The 20,515-nt window shown below is 39.3% G+C and overlaps 1 protein-coding gene across 1 annotated transcript in view; it reads right to left on the reverse strand.

Annotated features, from left to right (window-relative positions):
* The window catches only part of Cep112 (centrosomal protein 112), a 442,735-nt gene that overhangs the window by 368,516 nt on the left and 53,704 nt on the right, over window positions 1–20,515 (reverse strand). The window contains exons 5-8 of the mRNA XM_085829453.1: window positions 20,266–20,356; window positions 18,556–18,633; window positions 3,465–3,512; window positions 3,117–3,194 (exon numbers count right to left, since the gene is read on the reverse strand). Coding sequence (XP_085685579.1) covers window positions 3,117–3,194; window positions 3,465–3,512; window positions 18,556–18,633; window positions 20,266–20,356 — 295 coding nt within the window. The remainder of the gene's footprint in view (window positions 1–3,116; window positions 3,195–3,464; window positions 3,513–18,555; window positions 18,634–20,265; window positions 20,357–20,515) is intronic.

Consider the following 20,515-nt stretch of genomic DNA (forward strand, 5'->3'; position numbering starts at 1 on the left):
TCAATTTATAGAAGTGATTCATAAAGCAACCATCATTCTCCTTAGGGGCCAACTTGTGACCACCCTCCTTCTAGAGGGCTTGCTTACCTACTGATCAGATGAGTCACCATGCTGGGAACCATTCTCGTTAACTAGTATATCTAGTGCAGCTTTCTCTCAAAATACAAATTTGAAATATTTCAATGGGCAAGTTGTTATCTGTCATACCAATTTATAACAAAGAATAAGTCACTTGCATGTTATTTCCAAGGATTAGAGACGCACAAAACTCTCCAAACATTAATGATAAATATTTTAGAATATATTAGAAGTGATAGATATCATGTGCATAATTTATTCTACTTTTTATATTTATTCTGATTTTTTAAATTTGTTCATACATAAGACAGATTAAATGAAACAATAAAATAACTAGAAACTACTGTGTCATTTTAAGTTCTCGACCTGCCTTATTTATCTCCTTTAGTGACTTCCTGCTTCTTACTCATTTCTTCCACCGTCAATACCTGTTTTGGGGGCTCTATGTGAATAACTCAGACAGAATCCATTAAAACACTCACCAGCTTCTAGGACACCAACACGGAGCCAGCTCCTGCCTGGGGAATTTTTACTGTGGAATTTCTTTGTACAATTATTTATTAAGTTTTGTGATGATATATCTTAAAATAAAGTGAGTTCTCTCATTTATTATATAAATTGCTTTATTTAACTCTATTTAAATACTAGAATTAACTTGTAAACTCATAGGGGAGAAAATGGCCTAATTAGCATTATGTATAAGAGGGAAGCAGCATTTATTTTACAGGTAAAGCTGTATATGTTCTCATTTTATTTTTTAAAAACAGTAATGTCTGAGCTGGAGAGAATGGTGAGCAGTTAACAACACTAGCTGTTCTTCCAGGGCCCTAAGTTTGAGTCCCAGCATACCATTACAGCTTACAATCACCTCCAACTCCAAGTCTCAGGAGATCTAGTGCCATTGTGACATCTGCCAGCAGCAAGCATACATGGTGCACAGACATACATGCAGAAGAAGCATCCACACACATAAAATAAAATAAAATAAAGTAAATTTGTCATTTTAAAAATAACAGCATATTTTCTCTCAAAACTGATGGCTGACATCAAAGGTGATCTTCAGTTTGTGCTGTCTCTTGTTTTCAGTGATTGCAGGTTTCTAAATGTCTTGGTCCACATCAGAAACTTTTTTCTCAGATTACAAGAAAGAACCAACAACATAAATCTGTGGATGATACGCCCCATGGCATTGTTCAGTAACATGACTATTAGAAGAAATGTGTTAAAAGCTACAAAACTTTGAATTCTAGAAACAATCTAGACTGGTGGCCATAAGACCCGGGATGACTGGGATCAAAGGACACACAGGCTCACAGAGGTAGGAGTGATGGCCTTGATTTTTACATGGAGTCACAGAATGGTGATAGAGCTAATTACTGAATGCCATACACTTCAGACCATTGAGAACAAATCTCCACCTCACACCAGTCAGAATGGCTAAGATCAAAAATTCAGGTGACAGCAGATGCTGGCAAGGATGTGGAGAAAGAGGAACACTCCTCCATTGTTGGTGGGATTGCAAGCTTGTACAACCACTCTGGAAATCAGTCTGGTGGTTCCTCAGAAAATTGGACATAGTACTACCGGAGGATCCAGCAATACCTCTCCTGGGCATATATCCAGAAGATGTCCCAACCGGTAAGAAGGACACATGCTCCACTATGTTCATAGCAGCCCTATTTATAATAGCCAGAAGCTGGAAAGAACCCAGATGTCCCTCAACAGAGGAATGGATACAGAAATTATGGTACATTTACACAATGGAGTACTACTCAGCTATTAAAAAGAATGAATTTATGAAATTCCTAGCCAAATGGATGGACCTGGAGGGCATCATCTTGAGTGAGGTAACACAATCACAAAGGAACTCACACAATATGTATTCACTGATAAGTGGATATTAGCCCAAAACTTAGGATACCCGAGATATAAGATACAATTTGCTAAACGCATGAAACTCAAGAAGAATGAAGACCAAAATGTGGACAATATGCCCCTTCTTAGAATTGGGAACAAAACACCCATGGAAGGAGTTACAGAGACAAAGTTTTGAGCTGTGATGAAAGGATGGACCATCTAGAGACTGCCGTATCCAGGGATCCATCCCATAATCAGCTTCCAAACGCTGACACCATTGCATACACTAGCAAGATTTTGCTGAAAGGACCCAAATATAGCTGTCTCTTGTGAGACTATGCCGGGGCCTAGCAAACACAGGAGTGGATGCTCACAGTCAGCTATTGGATGTATCACAGGGCTCCCAATGGAGAAGCTAGAGAAAGTACCCAAGGAGCTAAAGGGATCTGCAACCCTATAGTTGGAACAACATGATGAACTAACCAGTACCCTGGAGCTCTTGTCTCTAGCTGCATATGTATCGAAAGATGGCCTAGTCGGCCATCACTGGAAAGAGAGGCCCATTGGACTTGCAAACTTTATATGCCCCAGTACAGGGGAACGCCAGGGCCAAAAGAATGGGAATGGGTGGGTAGGGAAGTGGGGGGGGCGGTATGGGGAACTTTTGGGATAGCATTGGAAATGTAATTGAGGAAAATATGTAATAAAAATATTAAAAATAAAAAAAAGAGAACAAATCTCAAATACTCTTAGTACATCATGTACCATGTCTGAGCTACAGTGAAGATCAGTTAGGCAGATGGATGTAAGTAGCAAGGCTATAGGAATAAAGATAAATTACAAGTAAGCAGATAGAGAGGGTGCATGGATTTACTGAGGTCACACACGCTTACTCTAAAAACTGCCATTGCCTCTGTCTCCCAACCACCAGAATCTGAAAGTCAGAAAAGGATCCAGCAATGCACCTCTGCCTAGTGGTGGAGTGGAGCTGGGGTATGCAAGATGAGAGATACACAAATGAAATCTTTAACTACAAACCCAGCCTGGTCTGCACCATGGTCTGGTTTTGAGACCAGATAACTAACCCTTTCTCCTGTGCATCACGTCTACATAGAGTCTGAAAACCATTATACAAGATCAACTGTGTTATCTTAGGCGTGTGAGAAACAGCACAATCCTACCTCTTTCTCGTGCATTCGAGAGAGAAAATGATCGTCATGAAGACTGCTAGCCTTCCTCAGGCCGCCCTTGGGAGCCATCTGTAAAAGCAATAAGAGTTTTATTGAACTTCTCAGGACGGTTCCTGGACTCTACAGCTAAGCTAATAAAGTATCTGAAACTCATTTCCAAGTAACGTTAGCTTTGGAGAAAAGGGTGACTCGCTCACTTTCTAGGCAGCAAGATTAAATTATGCTTCCTAAGGTGGAATTGAAATTGATAAACAAGACATTTCTTATTTTTTTAAAAACTTCATATTTTATTTACAGTTAGCTGTCCCTAGAAAAACATCCAGTGGAATCATCACCTACCAGAGAAACGGGGAGAGGTTTCTGTCTCAGGTACCGGGGGTTTTCAATCTGAAAAATTAAAGACATTTGGAGATGTTTGGATAAAATACATCTTTCTGTGTGAAAATTTCTTCTGTATATTTTAATGTTTTGTTTATTTTTTGAAGTGCCATATATGCATTTCATGTGGCCCTCTCCTTAGTCGCTCAGTCTTATTTAATGCTCACCACACTTCACATTGCCCAAAGCCTCAGTGACTTACAGTGCCAGACTTGTGCCCTCTGACTGCTTGTTTTACTCCCAAACCTTTTCTAAGCACACATGGATTCATTCTTTAAATCTCAATTCAGTCACTACATCCTAGATATGCTAGAGACATGGCACTTGGACTGTAACGAACAGCATCAATGAGGATAGAGAATTCCTTTGCGAGTTTCCTAAACCTGTCTTTCAGCTTCACCATCCCCAGCTTTATCCACATTCCAGGGGCACTGAACAACTTTTTGGCCTTGTAAAGCACTAGCTAGCTGCCAGGAGTTGCAATCTTCAAGACTCACTGGCTCAGAGTGAGGCTCCCCAGGAAAATTAATTCTTGTCAGGTCAGTGCCACCTGGATGCTCATCTCTTTTTATGACCTAGAATGCATTTTCTCAAAAAAAAAAAAAGTGAATCCTAAAACAAAGACTGTGATTGCCAAGTTCCCCAGTCTATTGCTCAAACCCACGCCAGTGCCCAGTGATATTCTCAAAGCAGGGGAGAGAGAAGGAGATGCATTCGGTCCCACCTTTTCCCAGCTCTATCGTATCCTGGGTTCACGTAAATGGCCCTGACATACCTAAACTTAATCGTTGAGCATTGTGTTTCTACACACACCTTTGGACAGATGGAGTACAAGGATAACGTCTCCTCAGCTTTGGATCTCTGTTTCCTAGCACATATTTAATGCCTTTCAATGAAATATTGCTTGAATTGCTTAATGGGAACTTCTTTAAAATTTCTATACCCATCATTTGATTTATAAATAAAATAAGAATTAAAAATCATTGCTATTTTCTAATCAGTCTAATTTCTTCATGTCATGTGCTCACAATTTACTACACCAATAATCACAAAATGAACAAGAACATTATGACTCTGGCCAAAGAAAGGGTTTTTACCCTGCAATACTCAATTAAGATTAAGTGACAAACTTTCACATACAACTTATTAAATCTTCAAAAATCCTAGCTTATTTCCAAAAAGCTAAAGTTTATATAATTGTGAAGCTATCTAAATTCAATTTGACATAAGGGGGAAAAATAAATAATCAATTAAAGAAACAGAGGTAATAAACTTAAAAACAAATGTTAAGATAGCAAAGAGTCTAGTATAACAGCAGACGAGATCTGAGGAATACATGCATTTTAGTCACTAGAACAGGAAAATGTGCACAGTGATTCTGTGCACGATGATTTTTTTCACCTAGAGACTCAATCCTGTGAAGAACTGGTAACCAGTCTGAATTTAAATCTATCTCCTCATCCTCCACATAGACCAACAATGGAAGAAAAGAAAAACGCCTATCACCAGGGCCTATATCACAATGAAGAGAAAAGAATAGTAATTCCAAGATCTACATGAAAGCAGCCAAATAACGATCCCAAACCTCAACAGAATTAGCTAGTAAGTACAGAGTCTTCGAGACGCTGGACTTGCAGTGTGGAAGCCTCCCTTCAGTGCTCAGGACAGGAAGCTTTCCTGGCAGACAGGTGAGTCACAGCAGTGTACTTCCTGTCACAGGGGCAGAGTGACTAAAGCACTGTGCAGAGAAGGAGGTGCCTACTGCAGGGGCACAGCTCTTCAGAACAGGCAGCAAACTTCTAGGAAGCAACAGAGGACTCAATACCTACTGTCTGAAAGTCCATTTGTGAAAACGGAGTTGGCATTCTTTATCTGGGGAACACAGAAAGCGAGTCCTTCAAAGGCATACACAAACCAACACAAACACCCAACTCTAACTCATGAAGCAAAATTAAGTAAAAGGGGAAACAGGAAAAGAAAAAAACAATTCTCAAAGACGCTCAAGCTCTAATTAAGTTTAGATTTAAATCCAAAAGCCAAGGAAACCATCTGTGACTTATTTTTGCCCAACTCTACATTTACAAGCAGGACACAAAATATTGGTTTACTTAATTACAACGCAGCATTTCAACTCTATAGAAGTAAGTCTTATTCCAACCCTTCATCTTTAAAACTATTAAGTAAAGAAGTTAAAGCCTTCTGTTATTATGAATTATTTTTTCAAACTAGAGAATAAAGGAAAATGTCTATTCTAATTCATAAGAGCAACAAGCAACAGTAAAAACTGGTAACAATATTCTGTTCTTCTTCATTTATAATACACTGAGTTTGGGAAATAGTCAAAGAAAAGCATGTTCTTGAGTCTATTTAGGGAAAATAAGCAATCTATTTTCTGATTTTGTAACAACAGCCAGATGTGCTTTGAAGTTGATGATTCCCACTTTGTAATTCGCAGGCAGCATGGACTTGGATGGAGCAATCTGTAAACAGTCTTAAAGCCGACTTCTTTCATGCTCTTGCAGAAAACCTCTTGTTCTCTCAAAATGCATCAAGAATGAATGCCACAAAAAGGATGTCTAGCATGGAAGCTACCCCAGACTCATGTGCAAACACTGATGTGGATGAGAGCACACAGAAGGCACAGCCCTAAGTATGAAATTCCAGCAGCGTGTGAACACTGGACATGTGCACAGTTGTTCAAAGCAAACTGAATAGCAAGAATAAAATATATGATAATTTAACTAGGCAGTAATACAGATATCTGAATGTTCTCTAGTAAAAACTGGCTTTTAATGTTTTATTTTGTTTAGCATTTTAGCAGGCACACTGAATTACAAATTGTTTTTGTTGGCTTATATCTTCTTATTATTCAGGTTTTAGCCAAATTGTCCTAAGTTAGTATCTTCTGGTACACTAATAGTTGAGTTTTGTTTCCAGAAAGGTTAAAAAGCTCTTTATCAGATATATGAACTTTAGAAGGAAATACATTATTAAGCAATATATTGCCAATAATGCCACTAAAATATTTTTAATTAGAATATAGGAAAGAACCCAGATGCCCCTCAACAGAGGAATGGATACAGAAAATGTGGTACATTTACACAATGGAGTACTACTCAGCTATTAAAAAGAATGAATTTATGAAATTCCTAGGCAAATGGATGGACCTGGAGGGCATCATCCTGAGTGAGGTAACACAATCACAAAGGAACTCACACAATATGTACTCACTGATAAGTGGATATTAGCCCAAAACTTAGGATACCCAAGATATAAGATACAATTTGCTAAACGCATGAAACTCAAGAAGAATGAAGACCAAAGTGTGGACACTGTGCCCCTTCTTAGAATTGGGAACAAAACACCCATGGAAGGAGTTACAGAGACAAAGTTTGGAGCTGTGACGAAAGGATGGACCATCTAGAGACTGCCATATCCAGGGATCCACCCCATAATCAGCTTCCAAACACTGACACCATTGCATACACTAGCAAGATTTTGCTGAAAGGATCCTGATATCGCTGTCTCTTGTGAGACTATGCCGGGGCCTAGCAAACACAGAAGTGGATGCTCACAGTCAGCTATTGGATGGATCCCATGGCTCCCAATGGAGGAGCTAGAGAAAGTACCCAAGGAGCTAAAGGGATCTGCAACCCTATTGTTGGAACAACATGATGTACTAACCAGAACCCCGGAGCTCTTGTCTCTAGCTGCATATGCATCGAAAGATGGCCTAGTCGGCCATCACTGGAAGAGAGGCCCATTGGACACACAAACTTTATATGCCTCAGTACAGGGGAACGCCAGGGCCAAAAAATTGGGAGTGGGTGGGTAGGGAAGTGGGGGGGGGGAGGGTATGGGGGACTTTTGGGATAGCATTGGAAATGTAATTGAGGAAAATACGTAATAAAAAATATTTAAAAAAAAAAGAATATAGGAAAACTCTACAGGAATGAAGGGAGGATCTGGGGATTCAGCTGTCAACATCAAGTCAACTATGCTTCAGGATTATATCTTATTAATATTTTAGAACTCAACGTTTGGGGCCAAAGATGGTTTGGTGGGTAAAGTAACCTGCTGCCAAACTTGACAGCCTGAATTCAGTCCCTGGGACCCACATGGCAGGAAAACCAACTCCCACAAGTTGTCCTCCGACCACACAAATACAGTCATTTTTAAGAACAATATTTTTTTACAAAAATAATACTCCATGTGAAGATTCATTACTAGCTTACCGAAAATATTTCAACAATCATTTAACAGGCTTAAATAACATACATACACAAACACACCATCCAGTGGCACAAGAAAAAGGAAAAAAAAATCAAATGAACAGAACACAAGCAGACACTGTTGTCTGCTTCCTGTGAGAAAAATTACACCTCAGTACAACAAGAAAAGCATGTTCCATCAATGGGTTCCATTGGGCTCAGAGCTCGCTTTTGGTTTTGTTTTAACCTGGTTAGGCTTAACCTAAGTTAACCAAAAGTTCTATACCCATACTTCGCACTTTCAGAAATAGTCATCTCGTTTTTAAGACAAAACATCAACTATGATAATTTCTCCAATCTCAAAACTAGTTTTCTTTTGGTGTTTCAAACTTTATAGACTTATGTGTGGGTGTGTATGCACACACACTGTGAGGGGTGTGTGTGTGTGTGTGTGTGTGTGTGTGCGCACGCGCATACGTGCGTGTAAATCTGGAGGACATCTCTGAGAGTTGGTTCTCTCCTTCCATGATGAGGGTTCTGAAAATCAAACTCAGGGCTTGAGGCTTGACAAGGCTTTACCCACAAAGTCACCTTAACTGCCCTTGTTTTGTGTTGTTTAGTTTTGACTAAGGCAGAACTACTCTACCTTAGGCTGGCATCAAACGCATGGCAATCTTCCTGCCTCAGCTTCACAAATGCTGGGATTACATGTTGGCCTGGCTATTGCTTGACCTCTTTCAAAAGATAACTCAAAGTGAATAATGATTTTTTTTTAAGAAAAAGTCTACATGCATAGACAAAAATTTGTTTTTCTGCAAGACTTCCAGGCTTGGGGGCATGATAGGTTAAAAAAGAGAAAGTCCATGTATAGGTCAGGAATTTAGAAGATTTCCCTTTTTTCTACAAATAATAAAAAGGCAAAAGCATACTTCATGGCTGACTACTCACCAGCTTCAAAAAGTATTTAACTAAGTTTGTGAATTAAGACTTACTCCATAGTTCTTGGCGTTTGAGTAAATCCATTCAATGGCACTGTCTTAGTTTGATTTCTATTGCTATGATAAACACCATGACCAAAAGCAACTTCGGGCGCCATTTACTTACTCTTACAGTGGCAGTCCATCATGAAGAAAGTCAGGGCAAGACTTAAAGCAGGCTATGGATGCAGGAACTGATGTAGAAACTATGGAGAACCTCTACTTGTTGGCTTGCCCTCCATAGTTGGCTTAGCCTGCTTTCATGTACAACCCAGGACCACCTGCCCAGGGATGGCACTGTCTAGAGAGGGCTAGGCCCTTCCACATCAGTCATTAATCAGTCAACTGATGAAGGCATGCTCTCAATTGAGATTCCTTCTTCTTCAGTGACTACTGCTTGTGTCAAGTTGACAAAAACAAAAGCAAAACAATCAGCACAGGTGTCATCCTTAAAACCGGAAGAGCTGGAACTTAAGTTTGTATATACTTGAAATCAAATTCTTCTTCAGCCTTTAAAATCTATGAATTTAGATTCAGGCTACAGACTGTTCTAGTCGGTAGCCTAGTAACAGTCTCTTTGTGTCTGCCATACAAATTCATCCACCTTTTTGTGTAGCCTGGTATCCGTTCTTTGTTTCACTGAGGGAAATTCCGTTGTATGTATGCACATGCCATCTGTTCATCCATTCTCCACTCTGAGGCATTTGGGGGTACTTGCATTTTAGTCAGTTATAAAATAAAGAGGAGGAGTATTTTTACAAATACTTGTATGCAGGTTTGGTTTGAGCGTACACATTAATCTTCCTTAAATGAGCGCTCAGTGTGGAATTCCTGGATTATATGGTAGATGTGTTACTGCCTTTGAAAACTGGGCAGCTTTAGCACACAGTCTTTTGCATTCGGTAAAAAGGAATGCATTCCAGTTGCCCCTCACCCTCAGCAGCACTCAGCGCCTTCAACTGGTTACTGAATTTAACATTTAGCAGATATCCAGTTGTATCTCCTTTGCCTTGCTTTTTGTTAGATTTTCTTACCAAGCATTCTTCATTCATTTTGTATAAAAGTCTTTATTAAATATGAGCTCTCCATATTATTTCCTATGTTGTCTGGTTTTGATACTAACACTGGCCACACAATATAATTTGGGATGTGATGTTTTTATTTGAAGAATGTGACCCTTATTACTTCTCCCTTAACTGCTTCATTAGATGCATCAGATAAGCCACCTAGGACTGGAGTTTCTCTAGTGGAAGATTTTTAGCTACAAGTTCACAGCCTTTAATAGCTGTAGAAGTATTCAGATTTCTCTTTTTAGTGGGTTTGGGTTGCTGCAGGACTCTGCCCCTTTTATCTACAGTCAAATTTATGCCCACAGGTTTATCTGCAGTAACCCCATGACTTTGAACATCTGTAGGTTCTGTAAAAGTCTATCTTCCTTTTCAGTACTAATATTAGCAAGCTTATTATTTTGTTGTTGTTATTCTTAGCTTGTTGAGTTTATTCATCATTTAAAGATGCAGCTGTTAGCTTCATTTATTTCTTCTAATGCTTTCCTGAGTTCAACTTCACATGTTTCTATTTTAATGATTTCTATTTCCTTCATCTGCTTGCTTTGGGTTAACTTGCCCTCTTTGCTCTAGTTTCTTTAGACAGTTTAATGTCTTAGGACTTTGTTCTTTGCTCTCATTCTGCTTTCATCACTTTTCTTTCAATATTTTTATGGTAATGTGTCTATGCATGAATAGTCTTTGCATTTGGACTTACTAGAAAGCCACTAGGGATTATGAATGTTATCTCTTTGTATGTCTTGTATGTGTGTTGAGAAGCATTTATTTTACAATGTGACAACTACAGATGCTGAGTCCTCTGTCCAGAAGTACTTGCTGTTAAATACCTATTTAATTAGTTAGTAGCTTAATCAGCCTATGTCTGTATAATTTATTTCCTTCACACTGTAAAGATGTGGTGTCACTCTTCAGTAGGTACAACATGGGTTATGCACATACTTCTATCTGGATGACAATGATTTAGCAAGTCTACCTCTACTTGAGTATCTCCATTCTTTGTTTCTGCTAACTGTGTATCTACTTCAGTTTACCATCAAAATCGTCATTGTTTCCTTAAGCCTGGTTAGGCTTGATCTTCTCTATACTGTTTTTGGTACCCGAGTCCTTGATGAGAACTGATCTCACTGCTCTGGCCTGCTGGCCCCTGGACTAGACCTGGACCATTACGTGGGCACTGTGCAGATGTGGTACCTCTGTTCTTCTCAACTTGCCTCCCTTGGAGTGAAATTTGCCCTCTGAATGTGGGCTGCGTGAAAAAAGGCAGCCCGCACCCACCCCTCAGGGGCATTTCCCACAGAAGCTTTACCCTTCTAACGAAGACTTCGAAGGGCTACAAAATGCCGGCAGAATACCATCCCCTAGGACATACAGTATCTCTTGATTGGAAATTGAAGGAAGAGAGAGAACTCCTGTCTTCTTGGTCACATCCAGTAAGGATGGCACTTTCATAAAGCTGAGCTAGAGGGACAGGGGAGAAAGAAGGTCATGGCCCAAGTGCCAGAGATGTGCTGTTCTTAGAAGACTATACTGGTTTTCTTGAGTAAGTGTGCAATCATTTGCTCTGTGTCGTTAAGATGATCTCCAGATAGTCTTACCATGTTGATTGTGTTTGCTTAGCTAGAGAGCATGTCTGTACGGCGTCTAATGCTGCTAACTCACGGGATAAGACTCCTCTACCTTTTTTTCTGGCCTAACTATTCCATGCTGCAAATTTTCCATGAAGATCTACTTTAGCTGGATTACACAAATTCTGCTGTCTTTTAAAATTAAGTTAAAATGTTTTCTAATTACTTTTGGATTACTCAGGAATATGCTATGTAATTGCAAAATATCTGTGGAATTTCCAAATATGCTGTTGTTTCTAAGACAGTACAATATATATAGCACAGGTTGGCTTCAAACTCATAATGTAGCCGAGGATGAGCTTCGCCTCTTACTCCTGGGTGCTGGCACTGTAGGGAAGCACTACACACCATTTTATGCTTTGCTGCTAATTACACCCAGCTGTGCCCAAGAAGATGGAAGTCCTTTCTGTTCTCTCAATTTTCAACCAAGCTATGTGGATGCTAGTCAAGAACTCTGGCCACTGCATGGCCCTAGCCCATTTCATTACTTTTACTGGTCTTTAGTTTGATCTGTTTATCTGAGAGGTTTTAATTACAAACATTATAGTCAGGTTGTAAGACTCAAAAATGTTGAGGAGGGTTGTATGTTTTTCAGTGGACAACTGCCTGGTGTTAGAGCCACTTATAAATGCCATCACCCCTCCTGTGGAAAACAGTGCTAATGTCAGTTCTATTGTCTTTGTCACTACAAAGCTATCATGGAAGTATCATCCAGGCATAGAGAAATAGTTTGCATTGTAATTCAAGTCTCTAAAAATTCCGCTATTCGAGTCCTGAATGTGCTCTTAATAAAGACACCTTAGAGAAAGGCCAAGATTTGTTTTATATGAGGAATTATCTTCTCCCTTCTTTCCCAGATATCCCACACATGAGCACTGAGCATTTTTTCTCAGTCCCACAGGACAGAATGCTGAGCTCCCTCAAACCTTATGTCACCTGGAGTATCAGACAGCTCCACTGACTGAGAACTCTCACAGCCAAGTGATGAGAGAGAGAAAACACAAGGGAAATAGATGGAACCTGCACCAGAGAACTCTTTGAGTAACACGGGTTTATACTGACACACAGGCCCAATCAATATGCTGCCACTGCGACACAATGCTGTTTTAAATTGGGCTAGATGAGGGACAGGGTCAGGAAGAGAAGGGAGGAAGGAAGAAGGAAGAAGGAAGAAGGAAGGAAGGAAGGAAGGAAGGAAGGAAGGGAGGGAGGGAGGGAGGGAGGGAGGGAGGGAGGGAGGGAGGGAGGGAGGGGAGGGGAGGGGAGGGGAGGGGAGGGGAGGGGAGGGGAGGGGAGGGGAGGGGAGGGGAGAGAGGAAGGAAGGATTATTACTAGCCCTCCCAATCTGTTTCCTAGAACTCTAGCCAAAAATGATGGGTTTCTCTGCAGACTTTTGAAATCTAGGCCTGCCACAAAATTCCCCAATTTTGCCTACCCTAGAGTCAAAAGAAAAAGAAAAAAAACCTCTGTAGACTGACCCCTGGGCCCCTCTAGTAGCAAACCCTGTAGTGCTGCCTCAGCCTTGCCTAGGTCCTTCTCCCAGCAGGCAGCTTTGTGGTTTTTCAGCATCCCAGGTGGCTGCTCTCCACAATGTGTTCAGAGGTTTCAGTTACAGAAGCATGGCTGCAAGAGGTTTATATCATTGTTGAATGAAAACAAAGTTTATACTCACTTTTAAAAGAAATTAATGTTAATTTCCCAAATAAAACTCTGAAGACAGTTTCACACCCCAAATGTAGGCTGGGAAAGTACTATAAATGCTTTCACGGCTGTGTTTGCTTTTATGAGTAATAAATAATTAATATAAAAATTAGAAAACATAAAATGTTAAGAAAACAATAATTCATATTTTCCACATAGAAATTATCTTAATATTGTGAGTACGTATTTCCTGACAGTTTTAAACATTCAGAGAATTTATCTTACTAAAATGTTAAAATTTTGCACAGATGCCCCTAGAACTCCCTCGGATTACGATGACTTGCCCTCCTTACCAAATCGGATACATTCGCTCATCCAGGGATATCACAAGAAAAAGAGAACTCTAACAGATTAACATGTTCAGGTTGGTTTCTCCCCAGGATCCATCCATAAGATGGAAGCAGGTTTCTAACATAATTGGGGGAAAACTGGGTTGTCTAAATAAAACTGTCTGAAGTAGCTGAGTTGACAGGGTCCTTGGTGAACACTCTCTCAGCTCAAGGAAGTCTAGGAACCTCTGCCAGCACTTCCTTTCTCAGTTCCTTCTGTGAGGCTGCTGGAGGAGACAGAAAGGACAAAGCCTGAGAGAAATGGGAGAAAACAGGGAAAAGTACAACAAAACTCTGAATGAATGGCCTCATCAGCTCAATCCCAATGTAGGCATAACTAATAAATTTTAAGATGGAGATTGATCTTCTTACAAAGAATTATTTTTCTTTTAAGTTAACAGTAATGACCACGATTTTCATGCTGCCATTCAAACCCTTTATGTTGTGGACTCTTTAGCACTGTCAGCACAATAACTTCTTCATGCACTTCTACCCACAGGAAAGGAAAGGAGTGGGGAGGGCCCGCTAATTTGTATTATGATAGCAACTGCCATAGTAAGTAACCATTCTTAAGGTTATTCCACTTTATAAAAGGAATTTCACAAAAACATTCTAGAAACCCATAAGACAGTAATTCTTGATGCTCACAATTAAGAGCACTGGCTGCTCTTCCAGAAGACCTGGGTTCAGTTCCCAGCACCCACATGGCAGTCACAACCATCCGTAATGATGAAGCAGCTTCCTTTATCTCACGTCACCTGGATTTGGATGCCATTGCTCCGTTGCAATGGATGAAGTGCTTAAGAATCAAGCCTAATTTAAATAGTCAGCATCAACCTCAACAAGGATTTACATAAAACAGATGATGAAGTATAAAAAGTTAAATATCTGGGCAAAAACATTTAATAGCAAGAACAAGAAATCAGAAAGGAGACATGAACTCTAAAAGGAAAAGTTAAAACAGTCAACATGAAAATCAAACAGAACTCCACAGAAAGCATCAACAATCTACTGACCAGGCAGAAGAGAGAATTCAAGAATTTAAGATAAGGTACTAGGAACATTATATTCATATAATAATAAAAAAAAAACTAAGCAAATCACAAGCAAGACTGAACAAAACTGAAGGTTAAAAGGTGAAGTATTTTTAAAATGAAAGATAACTTTCATTACTACTTATTTAAAAAATCTTTACTTGAAGTGCATACTACAAAAAAATTAACATATTCCTGAGAAAAGAGAGTATATTTCGAGGGAAAGAAAACATACTTAACAAATTCTAGACTATCAGCTGCATCAGAAGGAAACTGCTGGCAATGTGCCCCAGTGTGAAGAATGCAGCCTCACTCACCTCACAGCACTGACCAGCTCTAGAGGACGGAGAAAACAAAGCCAAGCAGACACTCACAGATGAACCTGAAATCAAAACAAACTCCCAGCTTTCTACTAAACTCAACAGTTCATTCCACTCTGATCAAGAGATACAGGTCAGCCTGGTCAGCCTGGATAATGTATGTGCATTATAAGTCTATAAGAAAGTATGCTCTTTCTATTTTATATAATGTGTAAATCTGTCGAATAACAAAACAGTAAAACACATTCTCCAGAAAGACTAAATTTAAAGCATTACATCAAAATATTTTAGATCTCTTAAATGTTTTCTTCTATGAGATATTTAGTCCTCCTAACAGTTAAATAGTGAGGAAAAAGCACTAAAATATAAAAAGCCACGGCTCCGACTAGGTCAGGGCAAAGGCAAGTTTAAAGGAAAAGAAAGCACCAGGACGCATTGTCCTCTTTGATGTTGCTCTCTGTCTGGCAGAGGCCTCTGTCCTTCCGTAGGGGTTTCCTGTGCTCTGCTCCCATGCTGGCGACAGGACTTCCCTCCAAGAGCAACATCCCCTGCACTGTCAAATGTGAAATGTTTTCCTTTGGGCTTCGTCTCCACCTGCCAGTCAATTCAACTTCTCTCTGTAACTAGCATACTCCTCAAATTAACAGGAGATCTGCATCACTTTCATTTCATATCTAGTTCCCACCTTCTAAGTGTCCACTCCATAACCCAGACACCCTCCTCTCTCCTCTCTGAAAACTACAGCTGTTCTCGCATCTTGGCAACACCACCAATATAATGAGTCCAAAATACGCTTGCAGCCCTTGAATTTCATGAGGTCCAAGCCTTTAATTCTGTAATTACTCTTACCATCTCTTCAAACTCCACCAGTCTAAAATAAAATTTTTACAACAAGTCCCTCTACCTGATAGCCAATTAACTTACCAAGCCAATATTTCCATTTCTCAGAAGCAAATCTTCAGTTAGTCTTGAGTTCTCCTGTCCAGGCAGTCACTGGGCATCACCTATCCTTTCCCCTCCCTGTCATTTCCATTTAGTAGCAACCCCACTAACACAGGCTGCACTATCAACACCTAATGGGTAAGTCATCTGCTTTAGTCATCTGCATGATGCCATTAGCCACATTTGCCCAGAGCATCTCAGGAAGACTAGGATGAGTGAGAAACAGACAGCTCAGTGGCTGGTTGAAACTGGCACAAAAGTTCTGAATAAAACCCAAGTTTTAATGTAACCTAAGCAACAAAGTATGAATACAAAGATTGTGGTCAAGAACTCATATTAACAACAAATTGAGAGTAACTTAGCAGTCCAGAAAAAGCAGAATACTTAAATTTTGGACTATATACACAAAAGAAAAAAATGAACATTTTAATTTTATATAAAATTCAAAGCCATAAGTCACATAGAATTCATAATATATTCTGAGTTTATTTCAATTTTGAATGTTATAAAATTACATAGAAGAAAAGAAAACTATCGACAGGTCAAATATCTCTTACATGATAGGTACAGAGTCATAAGTGTTTCAAATTTGGAATATTTGCAAAACCTTGACCAATAGGGTACACCTAATACTACAATCAAAATTTCAAAATGTTCTGAATACTGAAACATTTTGAGTGTTGATGATGCGCAAAGATTTTATTTGGAAACCATTTATTCTTTAGATTTTCAGAGAGATTTCAGAGCCTTGCCCATGTAACAATGTTAACCTTTCTTATTTGTTTGCTTGCTTGTCTTGTCTTTTCTTTTCTTTTCTTTTCTTTTCCTTTCCTTTCCTCTTTTCTTTTCTTTTCTTTTCTTTTCTTTTCCTTTCCTTTCTCTCTTCTCTTCTCTTCTCTTCTCTTCTCTTCTCTTCTCTTCTCTTCTCTTCTCTTCTCTTCTCTTCTCTTCTCTTTTTCCAAGACAGGGTTTCTCTGTGTAGCCCTGACTGTCCTGGAACTCACTCTGTAGACCAGGTTGGCCTTGAACTCAGAAATCCGCCTGCCTCTGCCTCCCAAGTGCTGGGATTAAAAGCCTGCACCACCACTGTCCGGCTAATGTTAACCTTTGTGTTAACATTTGGGGACAATTTAATTCCTTTTATTTTCATATTTTTAACATATTAATTTCTTTTTTATTCTTACAGTGCCAAGATACAAACTCTAAGTGGCAAAAGGCATAATGAAAATAATTTGGAATACTTTTTAGTGTCCTCAAAGCAAATGAACTGCATATATGAAAAATAGAATTTGAAGAGAGAGAAAAAAATTTCCAGGTCTCACTATAGCCTGATATTGGAGAATGAAGCTACCCAGCCAGTGTGGCAGAACACAGCTTTATCTCAACTCTAGATATGCTGTGGCAGAAGGATTACCTAGGAGTTTGAGACCAGCCTAACCTACATAATGAGTTCTAGATCAGCTGAAGCTACATGAGACTCTCAAAAGTAAATGAAAAGAGTGCAATTCTCAGTTTGAGCAGCAAAGGCAATCCAGCCCACAGATCCTAACTACTGCCTGGAAACATAAGCTCACAGGACCAGTTTGGTTTGCGTACACTGGCAGTCTGCTTTTATAGCTATTGTTGCCTTAAATTCCTCCTACCCACCTATCCAAACAGGTCCGCCCTGTGAGGAGGGCCATCAGGCAGGAAAGGAATGCCCTGTTTTGCAGGTGCACCCTGGGACAGGTAAGTGGCAGTAGTAGATCTCCTCTGGTATATAGGTGGCTTTTTAGATGGCACGGGCACCTACCAAGCAGCTGTGCAGGGCCTCTCACCGCTGACCTGTCTCTCGGCTGACTTGTAGCTGATGAGGTGCAACCTTCTCCTCTACCACAGGAGCTGCCGAGATCTCCAGCTTGCCTCGCCTCTCTGTGCTGAGCTCCTTTTCCTCTCTGACTCCAACTGATCATCCTCACAGTCTGTCTGTGCCCATTTTTAAATTTCTTTTATCTACTAAACCAAGAACATGGAAAAGAAATCTATGTCCATGGTGACATTTGTTCATGAAAATCTCTGCCTATCATGGCTACTCATTTATGAAGTTTCCTTGAGGTCTGTTGGTTTGTTTTAATCTGAATGACTTTCTTCATGTTCTTATTCCTTTCTTTCCACTCTACTACTGAACATTCACAAGCCATATGACATCATGAAAAACAAAGCACTTGTAAAATGATCATTCCATATTATTATATCACTGAAAAATTACCACAGAATATCATAGACATCATAATTTTTCATTCACCTCTTTAGAAATAAAGAAGTTTATTTATTTACTTTAAATAAAGCTGCCCTACTATGCCAGCAGTGCCCTCATGCATCTTGCCTTATTGTACCTCTTGGTTAGGTCATGAGGGTGACACTCAGTGACGAAGCTACACTATTGTTTGTTAAGTATGTACACTTTTAATGTTCATACAATCAGAAAAATCACCTGATGACACCTCAGAGAACATAGGATGTGCCCCTGTTGTTAAGTGACACATAACCCTACTCTACTTTCCATATTATTTAGTTTGGTTGTTTGTGATATGTCACCATCAATTATTATTTAGCTATTTTATGTGCCTGACTGATTTCATCAACAAGAAAGTTGGCTCACCAAGGACAAGGACCATTCTACATTTAGTTGGAATGTTTTCTTATTTAAAGTTAGTTTTTCTCATACTTAAAGTTCTTTCAGAGCCAAAATAATAATAAACGTTTAATAGATATTCACTGAATAGAATTAAGTTACTTAATATATTTTCTACATATGATATGACTCTAACATGCCAATATGCATATAAAATAAATACTGGTTTTACCCCAAGGTTCCAACTGTTCAGGCGAACTTCAATGTCACTGTCATCCAAAGAAATAGGAGACTTTTTTGAATGAACTTCCTGAAATACAAAATAAAGAAGAAATGGGAAAAATGTGGAAGCAATGGAAGAAACAAAGAAGACAAGGAAGAAGGGAAAAGAAGGGAGCAGGAGGAAGAAGAGAAAACCACACAGAATATAAGTCCTTCAAAGTAATGAGAGTTGTGTGCGCTTGCTTGGGAATGTGGCATTGCCCTCGGAGGGAAGGGTCATGTTACAACTAAGCTAGTCTCAATTCTAATTAATGACTGTTTATTATAGATGCTTGAGGCAATGAGATGCCTTAACAATATATTCACAAAGTAACTAGATTTCCAAAAAAAATCAAAGACTATTTTGAAAATGAATCCAGACTTTTCTCTAAGTTCTTCTACAGGAAGTCGTAATTGTGGTGTGCCACAGGAGTTTGGGAGTAGGGAGGGAATGTGAAGAGATGATTTCTTTGCTCTCCCTAAAATTAGCTAACAGGAAAGATTTGTGCTCATGTCCAAGAAGCTCTTTGTTCTTAAATTAATTCTCACTCATACACTGTAGAAAAAGAAATAAACTCAGGACGCACATCATAAAAATGCAATTATGGTGCCTCTTTACTTTCCTCCTGTATAATTCACACTGTTAGACATTTATCGACCAATTTAAAACTAAACAATTAAAGATAGCCTATGAGCTACGCAGAGAAATAACCACAATCTTAAAGCTCTAGGTCAAGCAGCATAAAAAACCAACTGCTTTCCAGACCTGACACTTTCTCCGAGGTGGGCTGTTGGCAGAACATGCCTGTGCTTTAGAAGTACCTTGTAGCTAAGCACGGAGTGGCTCTACCTATGGCTATTTACACTGAAACACTGGAGGGAAACCCACTGTTCTGTGTACTGTGCTGACTTAAGAAGTCTCTATTATCTCTAACCCTAACAACTTGGGATGACTTTACTGGTGGCCTCTTACCTGACGTAGGCCTTCTTTCTGAACAAATGATCTGCCCTGTAACTCAGAGTCACCTAACCCAAGGCATCCAGAACTAGGTAATAATTAAGTACACAAGAACATTGTCTCCCCTTACACAGCTTCCTCAAATCAGCACACTGATACAAGAGACATTTTATCTAAATATATAAAATTATGTATCTTTTTCAAAAAAGCAGCACTTCCTCCATCACTATAAATTAATTCACTTTTTAATTTTATGATCACTGGGGATCTAATCACTCAATCAATGTACCGAGTAAAAGAGACTAAGTAATGAAAACCAGGATGTTGCAGAGTTACTCTTTGACCCCCAGGAGAAATGATGGGCTGACCAGCAGAGACAGCATCAGTGAACAAGCAGAATCGCACCCATTCTTTTTGACATCCACATGTTCACCAGAAGCTTCATGTTTCTCTGTTTGTTTGTTTGTTTGTTTGTTTGTTTGTTTGTTTTGAGATAAGGCTTCTCTGTATAGCTCTGGCTGTCCTAGAAATTGCTCTGTTGAACTTAAACTCACAGAGATCCACCTGCTTCTGCCTCCTGAGTGCTGGGATTAAAGGCATTCGCTGCCAGCACCACGCAACCTCATTTTTTAACTTCAGACTTTTATATACTAATTGGAACTTTAACAAATGGTGGGATTCTTTTTAAAACATAGAACAAACAGAAGTAAAACCTAATCTTACACAGATCTTTGAAGTAATGTGTTGTTTGTCTTCTCTATAAGTTGGACTCACAGAATGGGACCTCATTTGGAGCTTTCCAGTGTACTGTTCTCTATTAAAGAAACCAAAAGAGTAACAGTTAAACTCTAAAAGAAATCAGAGGACAGAAAATACCCAAATCTAGAATTGCCTACTTTCTTCCTTTATAAATGAGATGACAGACAGTTCATAGTAATTATGATTCACTCAACAGAAAAAAAATCCATGTAAA

The sequence above is a fragment of the Mus caroli genome, unplaced genomic scaffold, assembly GCF_978045245.1.
Source record: "Mus caroli unplaced genomic scaffold, Mus_caroli_1 scaffold_13, whole genome shotgun sequence".
NCBI classification, from domain to species: domain Eukaryota; kingdom Metazoa; phylum Chordata; class Mammalia; order Rodentia; family Muridae; genus Mus; species Mus caroli.